The 19,291-nt window shown below is 42.8% G+C and overlaps 1 protein-coding gene across 1 annotated transcript in view; it reads right to left on the bottom strand.

The window, feature by feature from the left end:
* Nucleotides 1-19,291, bottom strand: part of PI4KA (phosphatidylinositol 4-kinase alpha) — a gene marked incomplete at its 5' end in the record, with an annotated part of 2,160,482 nt that overhangs the window by 178,106 nt on the left and 1,963,085 nt on the right. The window contains 1 exon segment of the mRNA XM_044068731.1: nucleotides 12,763-12,835. Coding sequence (XP_043924666.1) covers nucleotides 12,763-12,835 — 73 coding nt within the window.

Here is a 19,291-nt window from a genome sequence, read left to right as displayed (position 1 = left end):
TTAAGACCTTTAGAAAGAAGAGAAAATTAAATTTCAGTTAGTTGGTAGTCAGATAGATTTACCACAGGTTTCCTTTGTATTGCATCAGATAGTATATTTATGTATGATGCCACATCAGAATTTTTTTGTACAACACCATGTTCCATAGTTGTTCATTCATCCCTATTTAACATACAAGAATCAACAGAACTATTCAAGGCAGTGGTATTCGTTGTTTCAACAATACTCCCCAAATTAGAAACAGTATTCATAACAGTAAAATCATCATTACTTAACTTGCTTGAAATATGGGTATTTGTTTTATCAAAAGGTAGAAAAACATTAGCAGCCTGTTCATCCCTATTTAGCCTTTCAGTGTTAACATAAGCATTTGTCCCAGCAACAATAAGAAGAAGTTATGTACCTACCATAACGTTCCATGTTAGTTGTCTTCTTCTTGCCCTCTTTCTTGCTGGTTGGGTTCGGAGCCGATCCTCGGCTCCGACTCGGCCATCTACTAAAGCTCGAGAGCTATTTACTGGCTCGAGGCCTCCCCTTATCCCACAATGCTTGGCGCTAGATACCCAGATCTTGTTTGGCAGAGCTATCACCATAGAAAAAATGTTAAGGACACCTGTCCAAACTACAAGGTTTACCTACAGTACTAAAACAGAATAGGACGTAACCCAGATAAGACTCAGCCAGAGGAAGAAGGCCACAAAAAGGGACTCTCTTCGGTCTGTCCAGGCTAGGGGGATGGAGGGTGGGACACAAGAAAGAAGGCGAGAAGAAGACAACTAACATGGAATGTTATGATATGTACATAACTTCTTAATGTTAAGTTGTCTATCTCGCCTTCATTCTTCCTGGTTGGGACAGCGCCTCTAGCACCTTAGTCCTGGGTGGCTCATCGGAACAGACTCTTGAGCACGGTGGAACCAAAATCAGCTCAAATCCTAGAGGCCATATCCAACTTATAATGTGAAATGAAGGTATGAGGAGTGGCCCATGTGGCTGCAGCACAAATAGATTCCATTGGTAGTCTAGCTTGAAAAGCTACCGAAGTAGCTAACGCTCTGGTGGAATGACCTTTACATTTAGTAGGGAGTTCTTTATGTCTCAGCTGATAAATCAAAGTAAAATAGAGGACAACCACCTGGATAAGGTTACTTTAGAAACTGGCAGGCCCTGTTTTCCCTCAGCATAGGACAGGAAGAGTTGGTCTGACTTTCTTGTATGCTTAGTCCTATCCAAATAAAAATGTAATTGCCTATGAAATGCCAATTGGTGTAACTTTTGTTCAGCTTTGTTCGAACAGTTAGGAAAAAAGACAGGTAGATCAATAGCCTGATTCAGGTTTGCTTCAGAAGGTATCTTGGGCAGAAAAAAAGGATTAGTCCTGAGTGAAACTCTATCCTTGTGAAACACAAGGTAAGGAGGACGAATACAGAAGGCTTGAAGTTCCGAAACTCTCTTAGCTGGGGTGATGGCTACTAAAAAGAGAGTCTTCCAGGTGAGTAATTTTAAGGAAAAGGAAGCCACAGGTTCAAAAGGAGGGAGAATCAAGGAAGCTAATATCAAGTTTAAATCCCACGGAGGCGGGGGATCTCTGACCGGGGGCCTAAGCAAAATAGTCCCTTTAAGAAAGGCCTTGCAAAGTTTGTGGGACATGATGCTGGTTTCTGACAGGCCAGCATGGAAATTTGCGATAGCAGCTAATTGGACCCTAATGGTTGCAGACGAGGAACCAGCTTGAAAAAGTTCTGCTAAAAAATCTAGAACGTGATGGACAGGGGCTGTAAAGGGGTCTATATTCCAAGCCTCTGCCCAGAAAGAGAAGCATTTCCACTTACTAGCATAAGTCTTCCTGGTGGTAGATTTGTGCGAAGAAAGGATGATTTCATGCACCGGCTGAGAAATCTGTGAAAGCCTGGCTAAGGTTGGAAGTGGAGCAACCAAGCTGTGAGGTTGAGAGACTGAATGGGTTGGTGCAGCCCACCCGACTGATGGACCAAGAGGTCTGGCACTGGGTCCAGATTCCAAGGCTGCTTCAGCAGATAACGATGCAGGAATGGGAACCAAATTTGTCGAGGCCAGTAAGGGGCAATGAGGATCATCCTGGATCCCAATACGGTCACCTTCTGAATTAGTTTGGGAATTAGGGGAAAAGGTGGAAATGCGTACAGAAGACCCCGGGGCCAATCGTGAACTAGAGCGTCTCTGGGGGAGTGGCCAGGGAAGGGGATGAAAGTGAAGAAATTGTCGCACTTGCTGTTGAGAGGAGTTGCGAAAAGGTCGCAGCAAGGTTGACCCCATCTGCGGAAAATTTTGTCCGCTACTGACTGATTGAGAGACCACTCGTGAGGCATGAGAATAGCTCTGCTTTGCCTGTCCACTATGACGTTGCACTTCCCGGGGATGTGCGTTGCTATCAGAAACCGTTGAGAGGAGATCGGCCACTACTGGAGTCTGAGTGCTTCTCGACATAAGGGATAGGACTTGGCTCCGCCCTGCTTGTTGATGTATCACACTACAGACATATTGTCTGTTTGAATTGCAATAGTCCCGGTGGGTAGAGAGTCCTGAAGAGCTTGCAACGCTAAAAGCACCGCTCTCATCTCCAAAACATTTATGTGCAGGTGGTACTCTAGAGGTTGCCAAGTGCCTTGGACAGTCCTGTCCTGAAAATGCCCCCCCCACCCGATCAGGGAGGTATCCATGGTCACCGTGGCAACAGGGGGAGGAAGAACAAATGGTCTGCCCTGGAGTACTAGAGGGGGGAGACCATCCGCCAAGCCAGGTGGTCTTTGCATGACTGAGTGATTACTATGTTGTGAGACATCAGAAGTTGTTGAAAAGGCCATTGGGTAAAGAGCATCCACTGAAGAATCCGCATGTGAAAACAAGCCAGGGGAACTAGTATGATTGCTGCTGCCATGAGACCCAAAGTTGGCCTGAATCCTCTTGCACTGTAGTAAGACCTGCACATGTCAGCGAATGTCTGACACTCTGTCTAGAGGAAGTTTTGCAGACAGCTCTTTTGTATTTAATCTTGCACCTATAAAAGTTATAGACTGACAAGGCGACAATGCAGACTTTTCGAAATTTATTGAGATACCTAGCTCTGAGCAAGTTTGGATGGTATAATCCCTAGCTCGCAGTAGCTGATGCCTGGTGGAAGCAGTACGGAGCCAGTCATCTAGATATGGAAACACCTGGAATCCTCGCCATCTCAGGTGAGCCGTAACCACTGCCATGCATTTGGTTAACACCCTGGGGGCTGTGGTGAGACCAAAGGGCAGGGCTCTGAATTGACAGTGACTGGCTCCCAGCCGGAAGCGGAGAAACCTTCTGGAGCGCCTGTCCATTTTGATATGATAGTACGCATCCTGAAGGTCTATGGAGCACATCCAATTGTCCTGACCCAAAAAGGGTAGAATGGACTGAAGTGTGACCATCCAGAAACATCTGGAAGGGACTTGGTTGTTTGTACAGGGGTGTGGACAAAGGGAATTTTGTAACCATCGGATATGATGGACCGTACCCATTTGTCTTGTGTGAGGAGATGCCAGGCTTCTGGGTACAGTGACAATCTTCCCCCAACTGCCTCTGAAGGTGGATAGTTGGGCAGCCCCTCAGGGGTGCTGAAAGGGTTTGTCAGAGAAGGTTCCTCTGCTACCCTGATTTTGCGGACCCCCTCTGCCCCCCGAGCAGCATCTATTATTGTTCCCTCCCCTGCCCCTGGAGGGAAACTCACCACGTGTGTCAGGCACGACTCCCTGGGGTTTCTGAAACCACATTTTCCCACTCTTCTGACCCTTAGGGTATGGTCTAGAGGGAGTAGAAAAACAGACTCCCATGGCAGAGAGTGTCTTGCCTTCCTGCTCACACCTGGTAAGGGTATCCTTCACCTGTGGTCTAAACAGAGCCGAACCATCAAAGGGAGTATTGGTGAAGGACACCTTAAAGGGGTCAGCAAAGTTACATAACCGAATCCAGGCATGTCTTCTCAAAGCCACGCCTGTACCTGCGGCCCTACTCGCTCCATCGGCTGCATAAAAAATGAGCCACATGGAGGAGTTGACGATAGAGTTAAGGGTCGCCAGCTGGGAGTTAATCTTATCCTGAGCCCCCACAGCTGATGGATCCTGAAGGGTATCACCCAGTTCCTTGAGAAGATCCCTTTGAAGGCGGGTGAAATGGCACAGATAATTCAGCGACCGCATGGAAAAGGTCACTGAGGAAAACATTCGCTCCCTGTACCTGTCCATCGTCCTAGACTCTTTATTAGGTGGATGGACAGGCACCGAAGGGTCAGCCAACTCCTTCTTAGTGGCTGCTGCCACCACCATGGCATCAACGGGGACATCTTTTGTCAAAAATTGTTTGTTGGGTGGGGCTGTAATGAACTTAGTTGGCCTGCGGGGAGTTGGTTCCACTGTGTCCGGGGCTGACCACGCCCTTCAAGCCACTACTTCCGTGAGCGGGTTGAAGGGTGGAGACACCCAGGAGGTGGAAGGGCAAGAACCAAATGCGTCCAAGTATACCGACTCATCCTCGGAAGGGTTAAGGGCAGTCCAGTTCCCCCTCTGCTTAAGGATCTCTAGGATGTCTGAAAAAGAGACATCCTCAGAGGGGGATCTTGGTGACCCTTCCGAATCCTCCAAGTCTGTATCAGACGTGACTGACTCGGGGGAGTCGACATGTTTCCTCTTACATTTTCTCTTCTGAGGGGGCTCCTCTGAATGATCAAGGGAGGCCTCGGAAGAGGAAGATATGCCCAATGGGGCGACCTAGAGCGTCTGTTCTCCATGCTTGGGGTCAGGAGGGTGGACAGAGACCGATTCAGGCACCATGGGGGGAGGAGCTGAAGGGACCGATCGAGGAGCCGACTCAAGAGTCAGCACACTCCTCATGACCTCGAAGGCGCCCCCATCAGGCAGAGCAGAGGGTCCCCACTCCGAAGAGACGTGAACCCCTCCCAGCACCGAGAAGGATGGCTCCGAGGCAGATGTTGGGGCTGAGCTCATCTGCGCCGAAGCCCCGAGAGGGAGAACGAGGTCAGGGACAAGGGTCCGATGCCACTCACCCCCTCAGATCCGACGAGGGAATCCCGGCACCAAGATCCCTCCAAGGAAGGAACCAATGAAGAGATCGGAGCCGACGAAGGAGCTGAACGATGTGGTATCGGCTCCGACGTTTCCAAGATTCGAGCCCCAACCAGCTCTGGCTCCGAACACAAAAGGGGAGTCAGAGGAGGAACTGCTGAAGACACCGGGACAGCCACAGTCTATTGAGAAGGGCTGGTTAACATTTTGGCCCCGGCCTGCGATTTAAGGAGTCTACTGACCACCCTCTCAAAGTCATGATCGGATAACCTGGAGGACCGAGAGTAGTGGGACCTATGGCTTCGTTCCGACTGAAGCAACTGTGACCTCGGAGCCGCACAAACCGATTCTAGGGAAGGGGACCTAGAATGTTTTCGGCCCAACGACGGTTCCGACACTAAAGTTGGAGCCGACTGAGGTCTAGGGATGTCGGCTCCAGCCGGAGCCGAAGAGGAGGCAGATGCTCTGCCCGGCGACAGCTCCGAACTGGGAGCCAACGGCTTGGTGGGCTTTGAGGATTTCCCCGACTGAGGCTTCGCCGGGGATCCCTCTGGCTTAAGTAAACCTCTCAAAATAAGCTTATCCCTACGCTCCTGCAGGACTCTCGGGCTGAAGGCATGACAGACCGAGCAGGAGTCCTGCAGGTGTAGGGAACCCAAGCAATAAACACAAGAAGTGTGACCGTCTGTCAGAGACATCTTCTGACAGCACGAGTCAAACTTCTTGAAGCCTGAAACTTTAGTATCCTTGGACATACTGGCCCGGGGATACTAAAGAGAGAAAAATTAAACTAGTGCTTAAACAAGGCACACAGAAACACACACCCGCACTAGTTAAGCTAACAATAATAACCACAAAAAACTATCGCACACACTTAACAACTATCCTTAATAAAAATATACAAATACTACAAGGCTAAACACTACTCCTATAGGTACAACAAGGGTGGGGTTAGCCACTAATAGAGAGAAACAAGGGGAAGGGTAGAAACTCTCTAACAGAAAATGAGTTTCCTTAGTGGGACAAACTAGGGGATACACAGTCTAACTACACTACAAGGGAAAGACAATCTATATCTAAGGAAAATACAAGGTAAATATTAGCTAGTAATACCAAAAAAAAAGGATTAATATGACCTGAGCCAGTAAAAGCTGAAGCAGCAAACAAGATCTGGGTATCTAGCGCCAAGCATTGTGGGATAAGGGGAGGCCTCGAGCCAGTAAATAGCTCTCGAGCTTTAGTAGATGGCCGAGTCGGAGCCGAACCAGCAAGAATGACGGCGAGATAGACAACTTAACATTATTTATTTCAGCAGCATTATCCAGGGCAGGACAAGTGTCCATAAGACTTAGTTCATATCTACTCAATTCATTATTTACAGCAGAAGCATTTACACTGTAAACCCCTAGTAAAAGGTACTTGTTCACACGTAGTATTCAAACATCTTGGCTTATTAGTAATTATCATCTATCGTGCATGCACCTCATTTAATACATTAAGTTTAAATGGACCTGTATTACTTTCAGAGATACCCGTAACCCTCTGTTGGTCCCTACTAGATATACAGTTCACATTAGACATTTATCCGGAGATGTTGCCAGAAATTATTTGTTGTTCACTCAAAGGTTTAGTAACATTCAATGCCATTCCTATTACCCGTTCAACATCATAACTCAAATTATGCACACTAATAGTACCAGAAAACCCTATTCTATTCACTTGTTCTTTTAACAAGTTTGTCCTTACCTCCTGTTGCTCTTGGCTACAGAAGTTGGTAGGCTGTACATAATTATAAGCTAAACGTTCATTCAAAAAGTTCGTATCCAGAGTCTTATTATTAAGGGTCTCACCATTCGCTGTTATTGTTTGTTGTGCGGCTGCGAGTTGTTGGACCTTGTCTGGTTCTTCTCCTGGATTGTGATCGATGTCTGAACACACTGCGATCCTTCTGTGCCACTTGTTCTGGTAATTTTATAACAATTCACTGGTTCCCCTCTAAAAAAGTGGAATTCAAATTTAATTTCTGGTTTTCACTACTGTTAGGTGTTGGTAACCATTGGTCTGGTTTCTCCTTCCTCCAAACTACATGTTTGGCAAGGGGTGCTGACGTAGAAGGCTCGCTAGCCGTACCTCCCTCCTCATTTGATTGGCTGAACACAATGTCATTTTGGGATACAGCGTTCGTTACAGATGCCGGTTGATTCAAATCAGCTGTAAAAACATCCAGCTCATACATAGAGCCACGGCTATTATAATTTCAATTAATTTTAGGTTGTTTAATTGCTGCAGGTTTTGGCCAAGAAAAAATGCAGCCATTATTGAAGTCAGAAATGTCCCTATAAATTTTCTTACATTTAGTGCCTTCCAGCTGATTATCGAAGGCAATAAGTCTTTTGAACATTTCATCAAATTACCCCAAACTTTCTTGAAATAGAGATGAATTAGATACATTTCTTTCCATTTCCTCTATTTCCTTACACAATTCATCTTCTTTTGACAAAAAAAGTCATTCATTAACCGCATATAGTTGAGACTTAGATTAATATTCAGTTCTTGCCATGTTTTAAGAAGATCTGGATATAAATTACCATAAGAAAGCATGTTAAGAATGCAAAGCCCTCATGGAACTATGTCTAGTTCCCAATATGTATTAAAGCTAAACCTTTGCCATTGTAACTTTTTAAACATTTTTACCGTATTCTCTAAGGTTTTTAGTGAGGACAGGAATTCAGTTTTCTCGGATATTACATTCGTAACCCTTGTAGTTCCTTCCACCGTTGTAACTATGCAGTTCAGCAATGGATTCTCTCTCACCAACAGATTCTGCAAGGTTTTAATACCATCTTGTTGTAAATTAGGTTCATAGGTTCATAGATTAGTACTAACTAAGCTAGAGCCATTTTAAATTAGTAGGCTGTATCATCTTGTAGAGAAAAGACAACCCTCAAAAGTTTACCAAAAAAGTAAAACAAACAATGAAACACAAGGTGAACCAATGATAGATAAAGTGGAACCGGCAAACAAAAAGTCCAAAGCACCAAAGCAAAAGCAAGTTCCACAGCGTTATATAAATTCTTTTAATAAAACAAAGCTTTCAGACATAAACGCCCTTCTTCAGTGTTGAATAAAATTCATATTAAGACATCACATCCTTTATAGTTAAAATCCAATATAACACGACACAGCCTGCCTATCATAATCTAACACAATTAAGTAATTAAGAACAATATCTCACTGAAATTATATTACATTCCACTAAGCAAAACTTTGAAATGAATGATTGCTAAAAAAATGACATTCCATTTGAAAATGCCTCAAAAGCATATTTATGTTTATATTTCACTAAAACAAAGAAAGTGGTAGGAAATTTAAATTTTGTTGTACAGCTACCAGTAATACAACAAATGTGATTTATCTAGCATTATGTCAACAATGTCCGTGCTTCTAGGGTGGTAAATCAACAAGAAGGCTAAGAGACAGGATTGTAGAACATAAGTCAGAAATGAGAAGGAAGGTAATTACAAACTCCCTAGCCCAACATATACAAGAAACAGATGAATAACATTATTTTTCTTTTTGTGTTATGGATACTTTAACTTCTAATATTAGACGTGGCGATTTGGTAAATAGATTGGATACCAAGGGGTATGAGTGGATTATCTGCTTGCAGGCGGACATATACCCTGGTTTAAACAAACAGGTTACATTAAAACTTATCTTGAAGAAAAAACAGCAACAAATACAATAGGTATCCCCACATTCATTACTATAACAAATGACTTGCATGTATACTTAAAACTACATGTATCTATGTCCATATAAGTATTTTCTTTGTTTTAGTGAAATATAAACGTAAATATGCTTTTGAGGCATTTTCAAATGGAATGTCATGTTTTCCTTTTAGCAATCATTCTTTTCAAAGTTTTGCTTAGTGGAATGCAATATATTTCTTCAAGATTTTTCAGTGAAATATTCTACAAATTGTTCTTAATTACTTAATTGTGTTAGATTATGATAGGTAGACTGTGTCATGTGTTTTCTTGGATTTTAACTATAAAGGATATGATGTCTTAATATGAATTTTATTCAACACTGAAGAAGGACGTTTATGTCTGAAAGCTTTGTTTTATTATAAGAATTTATACAATGCTGTGGAACTTGCTTTTGCTTTGGTGTTTTGGACTTTTTTTTCGTCGGTTCCACTTTATCATTGGTTCACCTTGTGTCATTGTTTGAGTTCTATCAATGAGCCAGTTTGCTACCCATATGGTAATATATGTATTGATGCCTAGTTGAAAGATTTTATCTATTATGCCCAAGTGGGGAATAATGTCAAAGGTTTTTGCCAGGTCAAGGTAGGCAGTGTGCACCGTCTTCCCCTCGTCCATGGCTTTGGTGACTGTCTCAAAGAAGTCGACCAAATTTAACAGACATGATCACCGCTTAATGAAGCCAAACTGTGTGGGATCAACTGTTTGGAGGTTGCCAATGTCCTTGTTAATGACATCTATGATAATCCATTCCATTGCAGTGATAGGACTTTAAATGGTCCACATGTGACATGCTGGTTATATCCTGTATTTAAAATGAATTCCCTGAACTTGGGGTAATCTAGGCAGAAACAGGGGGATAAGACTCAGTGGACAAATCTGAGTCTGGTTTCAGGGGCTCACACAGAGTCCAGACACTACCTCTTGCAACTTTGTTGGCTAGCCCACTTGGTTGGAGGGATCCAGAGAAGGATGTCCCTGACTCTGACTTTGGATAAAGGACCCCACACAAGGCATTCATCTGGCCTGGTGATGAGAAGCTATCCCTGGTGCATAATTCATAAGGACTAGAGGTCCAAGCAGAGACTGCCTCTAAAACTAGTGCTAGGGATAGCTTCTGCAACTGAGGCTACATTACCAGAACAGAGTGCAGCACCAGTGCATCCTGGTGATGCTGAAAACTGAGGCACCAGTAAGCCAGTGCTGGTCTGCGTTGAAGATGGCATACCACTGATACTGATCCCAAATGTCAAAGTTTTCAGCACCAAGGAATCAAAGATCTTAACACTGAAGGGGTCAGTCCTGGACACTACTCTCAACCCCAAACTCCACAGCCACAGGAGGAGTCAACTGAGAAGAAGCAAGTCATGTCAGTACCAACAGGGAGTTGTATGACATTCGTATGGTTGGCATCAGGGCCTATGCCAATAAAGAGGAAAAAATCATCCTGATAGGGCAGTTCCTGATCCAGCTGTACATGAGAAGGGGATTGGAGGAGGCTGAAGTCCACCTGATATTGCAACATATTCTGGGAGAGTTTGTCATAGTCAGTGTTTAAGATGGACATGGAAAAAGAGACTGACCAGAACAGATGGGACAAGAATGAGAATCCCGGGAAAGATCTGCCTCCAGCAGGGAAGAGTTACTGTCATGTTCAGGAACCCCCACCCAGTCCTTGGGCCTGATGTGGGGTGGGGTTACTCATCTATAACTATCACCGCAATTTTGGACATAGTGGATTCTACAAAAGCCCAGCCTCTCCTCCCTATGAGGGATCTTCACAAGGGAAAAGGGAGAGGAAAATTCCTTAACTCTTGCATGGCCCTTACATTTGGCGGATTTATGTTTGTCTATAATTTTCACAAAACATTTGCCTCTCATTATGGTAAGTCATGGAGATAGAAGGAATTTGGCTCCGATCATTGGAAATTTAGTATCATTTGATTTCTACACTCAATTAAGCCTCTTATATCAACATTTCTACAAAAGCAACATGGTTCCTAAAGATGGAAAGCTCCCAAGCACATGACACACTTCACATGTTAATCCTGAGGTGGCAGTTTATGGTCACATGAAACACATAATAAAGTTATTTTACACAGAAAAAAGACCAGAATTACACCAAACAGGCCTCTAAAGAAAGCAGTGCTCCATGTGAGAAATATGTGCCTAGTCAAATTCCAGTAACATAAACAAAACTGTGCTTAAAACAGCTACACAACGACTAAGCAGCTTAACGTCAAAAAATGGATATTTTTCACTGAAGATGTTAAGAAATCACTTGTCTAGAGATGAAAAGTCTAAGGGTAGTTCCACAAATTAGAAAAGGACTGCAAAAAAACTCCAGTCTAAAGCAAAGAGCATAGAACCATTTGCAAGTAATGCTAGTGTGAATAGTGTTGAGCAAAACCTGGTGAGGAAGCTGGAAAGCAGAAGATCGTGAGTAAAGGGGAAAAAAGGAAGTATGAGACAGTCTGCATCAGTGCTGATGTGACACTGAGCCAAAGTTACAGTCCTAGCAGCAGGGGAAGGATGAACGAGACAAGGTTATACCTACTTGCATGCCTTACTAAATGTCACTGAAATGATCATTCCCTTTCTAAATCACTTGTCTTGCTAAGCACTGAAGTAGCAGCAAGCTTAGCAGGACAGACCAGGCTTTCTTAATCTCCAGCAACATCTCCTGCTCACCCTGTGGGACACCCAGGCATTCTCAGGTCAGTTCAGAGAAAAAAATCTCTCCAGTGTGTCCTATACAATCCTCAGACTTGCCCCCACTCATCCTGGTTGCCCTATACATAATTATCACTATAAACTCAGCACATTCTTTGACAGAACTACAGTTTGAGTAAATAAATCTCTCTTTGGAGTAAATGCCTATCTTACACCCCCAACCATTCCCAATGCACACCAATACACATGGTTACTTATCTGCAGTGAGACTACGAACTTCAACTTATCTAAATCGATACCCATTCCCCACCTCAAAGCTGGGATTTAATAATATCTGCATCTATATTACTGTTTTTCCTGGTGAACAGACCTCAGATGTCTAGATCTTGAACACACCCTCCACTCTTATCCTTCTTTTTAACACGTTAATCCTCTCCACCTCCTTATTTCCATGTCCGCAGAGATGCACCATGGTAAAGATTCTTTATCAAAAGGCTGACACTCAATAATGCAACTCCTGAAACTATGAAAATTTAAGGGTGATTTAACACAAGTAACATTGAACTTTGAAAGCTGTTACACAATTAAAGCTTTTATTGCTGTAGTCAAGCCCACCTGTACCCACAGTGTGAAGGCTGTACCCTATAAACTCTTATATTTAAATATTCTAGCACCAAGATGGCTGTACCTCAAAAAAAGAGGGAATGCTCCGACATGCAGCAACTTTGCAGTACATATATAGTTTCCACTAACTGCACTTAAATCTCTGCCATCTCCAAGGAATGCAGTTATGGTCCTCAAACACACATAGGGAACCCCATGGTAACAACCCTGCAATGGTCAGTGATACCATCTCTACATCTAGTTGTAAACCTGCAAGTGAATTACACAATGAATACCAACACGCCAAGATTTATTGTTTACCCTCCACAGATCCCCAGGTGCTTCTGATTTGATAGTATGCCTGACAGCTAACTCTAACAAATAAGTATTCTTATCACAAGTTTTTTAATCCAGTCTAGGATCCCTCAGTTTCTGAATAAGAATAATTACAGCAGCACTCACATTTTTTTTCTGAGTGGATCTCATGTACCTCCAGTACTGAGACATTTAAGCAGCATACATTAGGATGGGCAAATGATTACCCTGAGAGAATAAACTCCCTTAAATTTTCTGCCTACTGTGTCTCGAGATATATTTTCATTGAACAAATTCCAGTCTAGAATACTTACCTTTGCATAGGTGTTCCAGATTTATAGTCAATGTCAAGTACTATTGCTTCTGGATTACTAGGCAGGTAACAGCCTGAAAAACAGTCAGGGAAAGCATAAAACAGCTGATTATGGGATAAGGAACTGAAGCTCAACAATACACTGCTCACACAGTACCACAAACAAACATGAGCTATAATAATAAAGATAATAAAAGCTGGAGTATGCACTGGTAACTAGGGAGTCTCATTTAAAAATTATACAATGTGATGCACAAAAATGCATTCTGGGAACACGGTATCACTTACACAGGGAACAGAAGGGCTAACAAACATATGTTTTTTTACAGCACAAAAAGCAAACAATTCACCAGCATCATGTATGGTGCATATGCATTTCACAACCATTAAATTCCCACAATGTCTACACTATACGTTCTTTCACTAAATTTGTTTTTGATTCATGCTTCTGGCCCTGAACTGGTATGTAAGAGTGAATACAGTCATTAGTATGTAAGAGTGAATATGGTAGTTATGTTGCAGCTACAACTCCTCCAGATCCTCTGAGGCATATGAAATAAGAACAGCAGTCTTGGAACATTTCTGCTAGTAAGCTGACAAGCCTGCAAAGAATCTTCAGTCTCACTGCAGTAATGCATCTTTTTCGGTGCTTTCCAGTCATTGTCAGAGGACTGTACAGTGGGGAAGGTGCAGACCCTTCAACTCCTCTGTACATTCCAAAAAACATGCAAGAAGCAAAGGAATAAGGAAACCTGTTCCTACCCTGACTACAAAAGGAGGGAAAAGTCACAAACAGGGAATAGTGGAAGAGTTGCTGCCCTGCTAAGTGATAAATTCTTCAAAATATGGAATTACAGTAAGGTTTAAATATAACACATGTGCGCAAGATACTTGCCATAAAACTAGATTCCTAAATTATCCAGATGCTTTCCTGCCTTTAATATTTGAAACAATGAGTGAGAAGGTCACTGAAAAAACAATCAGTAAAAACAAAATGAAAACCCCAGAAAAGCTAGAACTTCCACTGAGTGACCTCCCAAACATCTTGTATCAAAGGCACATGGGATATATGCAAATGATCCTTATGAACATCAGGTGTTTCAGCTAATTGGCAATTCTGAATGCCCATGACTAGTTTTGTCATTTGAATAGACAATTTCAGGCCAATAAAGCCAAACCCCACTAGCTGTGGATATGCATATTTCGGCCTTGTTATGACCTCATCAGCACAGCACAAGCAGAATGTTTTATTGGCCTGAAATTGTCCATTAAAATGACGAAACAAGTAATGGGCATTCAGAATTGCCTATTAGCTGAAACACCTGATGTACATAAGGATCATTTGCATATATCCCATGTGCCTCTGATGCCTTTAATATTTGGGAACTGGTTTACCAGTCAATGCACACTCAGTCAGAGCTTAACAAATCAGCCTACACATAAGGAGCATGCCTTCTGCCCCTGCAGCAATCTGTATCAGAATACTTTTATTAAGAGGAGCATTCCAATTTGGCTATATTTTGAAGCAGTGAACAAAAGAAAGGACTGTTGTGCAAGTTGAACTTACCATAACAGCAGATGTTTAAATGATCACTGCTACAGTAGCCTTAGCTATATGGGTTATATCCTGACAAGGGATATAACAGCTGGCCAGCCTCCAAAGCTTCAGGGCATCTTCCATGCACCTAAACTGTAAAGCAGCTTTGGCTAAGCTGACTAAAAGACATGTCTGGGCAAAAAGGCCTTCATAGCTTTCCTGCCAGCAGAGAGAGGAAGGCTGAGCGCTGAAATTCAAGGCTAGGAATAACAAAAAATAAAAGTCCACATCCTGGCATAAAAAACACCAAAAAACAAGGGGAATGGAGTGGCAACTGTAGTAGTGATCATGCAAACATCTACTGTTACGGTAATTTCAACTTACACAACTGTACTATGTTCTTCATATTGATTATTGCTGTGATAGCCATAGCTATATGGGGAGATTACCACAGCTAACTATATTTGGGAGGTGGAAAGAGAAGCCCCTGGAGAATGGTCTTAGCAAAGCATGATCTAGACCTACAGAAAGAATCCAGCTTACTGTGCAACTTCTATGATCCAACCCTGTCCAAAAAGCCATAGAAGAAGCCAAAGTCCTTGTGGAGTAAGCTTGACCCTGCCTATAATAAATCTGTCATGGTGAGTATAACAAAAGGTAATAGCTTTAGACAACTATTTAGAAATATTCTGTTTTGACACCAGTTGCCCCTTCTTCTTACCTTCACAAGAAAAGAACTGTTCTCAAAGAAACCTTGTCCTTGTGAAAAATGAGGAAGGGTTGACTCAACATAACAGCTTGCAGCTCAGATATCCTTCTTGCATAGATTATAACAATTAATAAAACTATTTTCCATGTTAAGAACAGCAAGTCATCCAGATAATCTGGTTCACATGGAGCAAGTGTTAGTTTCTCGTACACAAAATTAAGATACCAAGGAGATGCCACTGGTTTACTTGGAGGCCTCCTATGAAAAACCCCTTTCAAGAACATGCTGAAATGGCTGATACTGAAATGTGGTGGGAGTTTGGCGTAATGATTAAAGTGTTACCTTATAGACACAAGGTGCAGGGTTTGATTCTTACATGGGGTAATTGTTTAGGCTTATAATAGCACACATGGGCAGTTAGCCTAGTACTAATCTATGAACCTATGAACTAATCTATGATAGAGGAATAAGAAAGGTCATAGGATTGTAACTCACACAAATATTGTAAAACAGAAAACAACTAGCCCTGAATGGGTGGTGGTTATGTTGCTGGCACCAACTAGAAAACCTTTTCCATTTGCTAATATTTGATTTTCTAGTAGCAGGCTTTCTTGCCTCCATTAGTACCTGCTGCTCATCCTCAGAAAACAGGTGCATAAAAGGAACAAAGACTTTACTATCCAGGCAGTCAACTGAAGAAGATTGATGTCAGATTGTATCAAACACTCCTGTTCTTGTGTGAGACGATCTGTTCTGTGAGGATGCTTGTGGTAATTGCCCCAGCCATTTCCAAAAGAAGGGAGAGAGAGAGTACAGTTGTGTAAATCTTACCATATTAGTAGATGTCCTCCTCTTCACTGTTGCAGTATTCATTACATAAGGGATCTCCTGCCCAAGCCTTTGGAATTTATAGATGTTGTACATCACACACATGCTCCCCACACAAGGCATTGGGCATAAAGGTGATGTATGGATGTACATATCTCAGAACTGAAAAGCCCCAGGAAGAACAAATTGTTCCTACAGACTAGGAGGAACATGCATCCAGGATGAGAAAAAACGAAAAGAACCCCTGGCCAGAAAGGCAAAAGAAATATGACAGAGCAGAAGTGGGAGGAGTGAAGGAGCAAATACTGCAACACTGAACAGAAAGACATCTACCGTTATGGTAAGATTTTCTACAACTGTACTATGTCCTTCCATATCACTGTTGCAGTACTGATTACATAAGGGAAAGTACAAAATCGCAACAGGAAACTTGGGAGGAGGAAGGCACAGAAGAGCCTTCTAGAAACCCATGCAGGATAGCTCTGGCAAAGCCAGCTCTTGTTCGGGAAACAACATCCGGCTTGTAATGTTTAGTGAAAGTATGGACAGAAGTCCAAGTAGTAGACTAAAGGATGGAATTGCTGTCCAGTCCTTAGAAAAAGGCACCAGATGAAGTAATAGTTCTGGTAGAATGAGCCTTTACAGCAGTAGAAAGACATTTACCACAAAAGGAATAACAAAAAGAAATGGCCTTAAGATATCCAGGAGGCTATGGTTTATTTAGGAACTGCTAAACCCACATACCTGGGATAAAAAGAAACAAAAAGCTGCTCAGATTTGTGAATGGTCATAGTCTTATCCAAATAATATCTGAGCTGTCTATGTAAATCCAAAGTGCGAAGAACCTCCTTACTAGAAGACTGAGTAGAAGGAAAAAAGGAGAGCAAATTAATAAACTGATTAACAGACAACTCATTGTCCACCTTGGGCATAAACGAAGGATTAGTACAAAGAGAGACCCTGTCCCTATGAAAAACTAAGAAAGGAGGAACAGCTATACGAGTCTGGAGTTCAGATACTTAGCTGAAATAAGGGGAAAAAGAAGAACAGTCTTCCAAGTACAATGTTGCAAGGAAGCTGAAGCTGCAGGCTCAAAAGGAGCCAGAATCAATTTTTCCAAGTACAAAACTGAGGTCCCAGGAAGGTGGAATAGGCTTCCTAGAAGGCCTGATATGAAGGACACCTTTAAGAAACTAGTTGACCTCAAACCTACAGGTTAAAGGAGGAGTCAAGGGTAGACAATCATAAATAGCTTACATGTGAGCTTTAACTGAAGAATATGCCAACCCAGCATGGAGCAATTCACACAAATAATACAGAACCAAAGGGACCTTGGTTACGAGAAAGGCACCAAATAAAAAATCTTTTCCATTTGGACAAATATGATTTCCTGGCCTCCTGCAGAACCTTAAGCACGTCCTCAGAAAACAGGTGCCTAAAAGGGATCAAAACTCTTTCACCCACAGAGTCAGCTGAAGAGTGAACTGACAATGGATGAGAGACCCCTTTTCTTGTGTGAGAAGGTCCAACCGGTGAGGTAAATTGTGATGATTGCCCTTCACACACCAAAAGAAAAAGGGGGACCAAATGCTGTCTGGACCGAAAAGATAGACCCATCTACCTTCCAAGCCAGAGGGCTTGGGAGTCTGGCACAAAGAAGAGAAAGTTGTCTGTTCAGAGGGGAGGCAAAAAGATCTACACGTGGAGTACCTCACCAATGGACAATGTCCAGAAAGACATCTCTGTGATGTATCCACTCGTGAGCCTCTGCACTGGACCTGCTCAAAGAGTCTGCTACTACATTTTGCACTGAAGGAGTGTAGATAGCCTAAAGTGTCACTTGATACTAGACAGCTAAATCCCAGACCTGAAGAGAGAGTCTATAAAGAAAGTAGGACCATGTCCCCCTTGATTATTTATATATCACATCACTGTGGTATTGTCAGTGAAAACGTTGAGAGGCCTGTAAGAATGAAAAACCTGAAGAGATAAAAGGAGAACTCTCATCTAATTGATGGTGATGTGATCTGACCTTTAATGGGGAGAACAGAGACCCTGGACCTTGAGGTAACAGAAGGAGGTCCACCACTCCATCTGAGGTATCTGAAAAGAGTTCCTGATATGGGAATCGAGGTTGGAAAGGAAGTTCTGGGTTGAGAGAAAGCTGATGAATTTACCACTGGAGCTCGCGTTTGAAACATGGAAGAAAGGGAACTAGGAAATCCACTGGATGCAGTTTTAATGCCACACCGGCATGAGGAACCACTGTAGTTTTTTCATAGCCTGGCTAGAGGCAGCAAAGGAATGGTGGAAGCCATGAATCTTGGAGCCCTGAGAAAATCCCTGAATGTGACTGAAGCTGGAGGAAGAAATGATTGAAATAAGTTGATCAGAGACAGGGTCATGAGTGGAGTCAAGTATGCCAGCATAGGAACGGTCTGGATCCTGCAACCAAGAATAAAAATGATCCTTAGAAGGAACCAGGACTGATGTCTGAAAATGTATGGTGAACCTCAGGCTCTGTAACACACAAACAGTAAAGTGAAGGTGCTAAAGCAAGGTGTCAGGGGATGAAGCCTGAATGAGTAGGCCATCTAGACAAGGAGAGATCTGGGCCCCTCTCATCCTGCAGAAGGCAATGACAGGAGTGAGGCATTTGGTAAACACCCTTGGGAAAGTAGAGAGGCCAAAGGGTAAAACACAGAACTGAAAATGCAAGGAAGAAACAGAGAAATGTAAAAACATTCTAAAAAAGGGATGGATGGAGATGTGAAGACTGACATCCTTAAGATCCAGGGATACCAAAACGTCCTGGGGAAGAAGAAGAGGGGAACAGAGTTTGAAGGGACAACATCTGTAAGGAAGGAAACTTTGAAAGGTGTTGAGCTGGGAAAGGTCCAGAATGGGTCTCCAGGTGGCCTCCTTCCTGGGAACCAGGAACATCCTTGAATAAAAACCTTTCCCTTCCTGGGAAGGGGGCATAATCTGAATGGTGTCCTGATCCAAAAGAACCTGACTCAGTTCTGGAAAGAAAGGAAGCTGTTCCTGAGAAGGTTGAAGGATGCCCCAAAAAGGGGGAGGGGGGATTTTCACATATCCTTGGTGGATGATGGACAAAACCCAAGAGTCTTGAATGATCCTTAAACAACTGGAAAGAGAAAGATGAAGGAATAAAGGAACCTGGCCTAGGGAAAGGGGGAGCCAATTGTCAGATAGCACCTTGTTTGTCTTGAAAAGGAGGCTTCTGAGAGGTAGGAGTCTGAGTAGACTTAGCAGGGGGTACACGCCTAGAATCCATTTTACCTTTGGATAGAGGGTGAATGTCTATGAACAAAGGTAGATTTGCATGGATAATTCCTCTTAACTTAAGGGATAGCAGAAACAAAAATATGCTTCAATTACTGCAAGGCCTTACCTTTGTCCTGTAGGGAGTTAAAAGCTCAGCAGCAGAACACC

The sequence above is a fragment of the Protopterus annectens genome, chromosome 4.part0 (genome assembly GCF_019279795.1).
Source record: "Protopterus annectens isolate FY-2018-M chromosome 4.part0, PAN1.0, whole genome shotgun sequence".
Taxonomy (NCBI): domain Eukaryota; kingdom Metazoa; phylum Chordata; order Ceratodontiformes; family Protopteridae; genus Protopterus; species Protopterus annectens.
The sequence above is the reverse complement of the archived record's forward strand: the minus strand, read 5'-3'. Positions and strand labels throughout refer to the sequence as shown.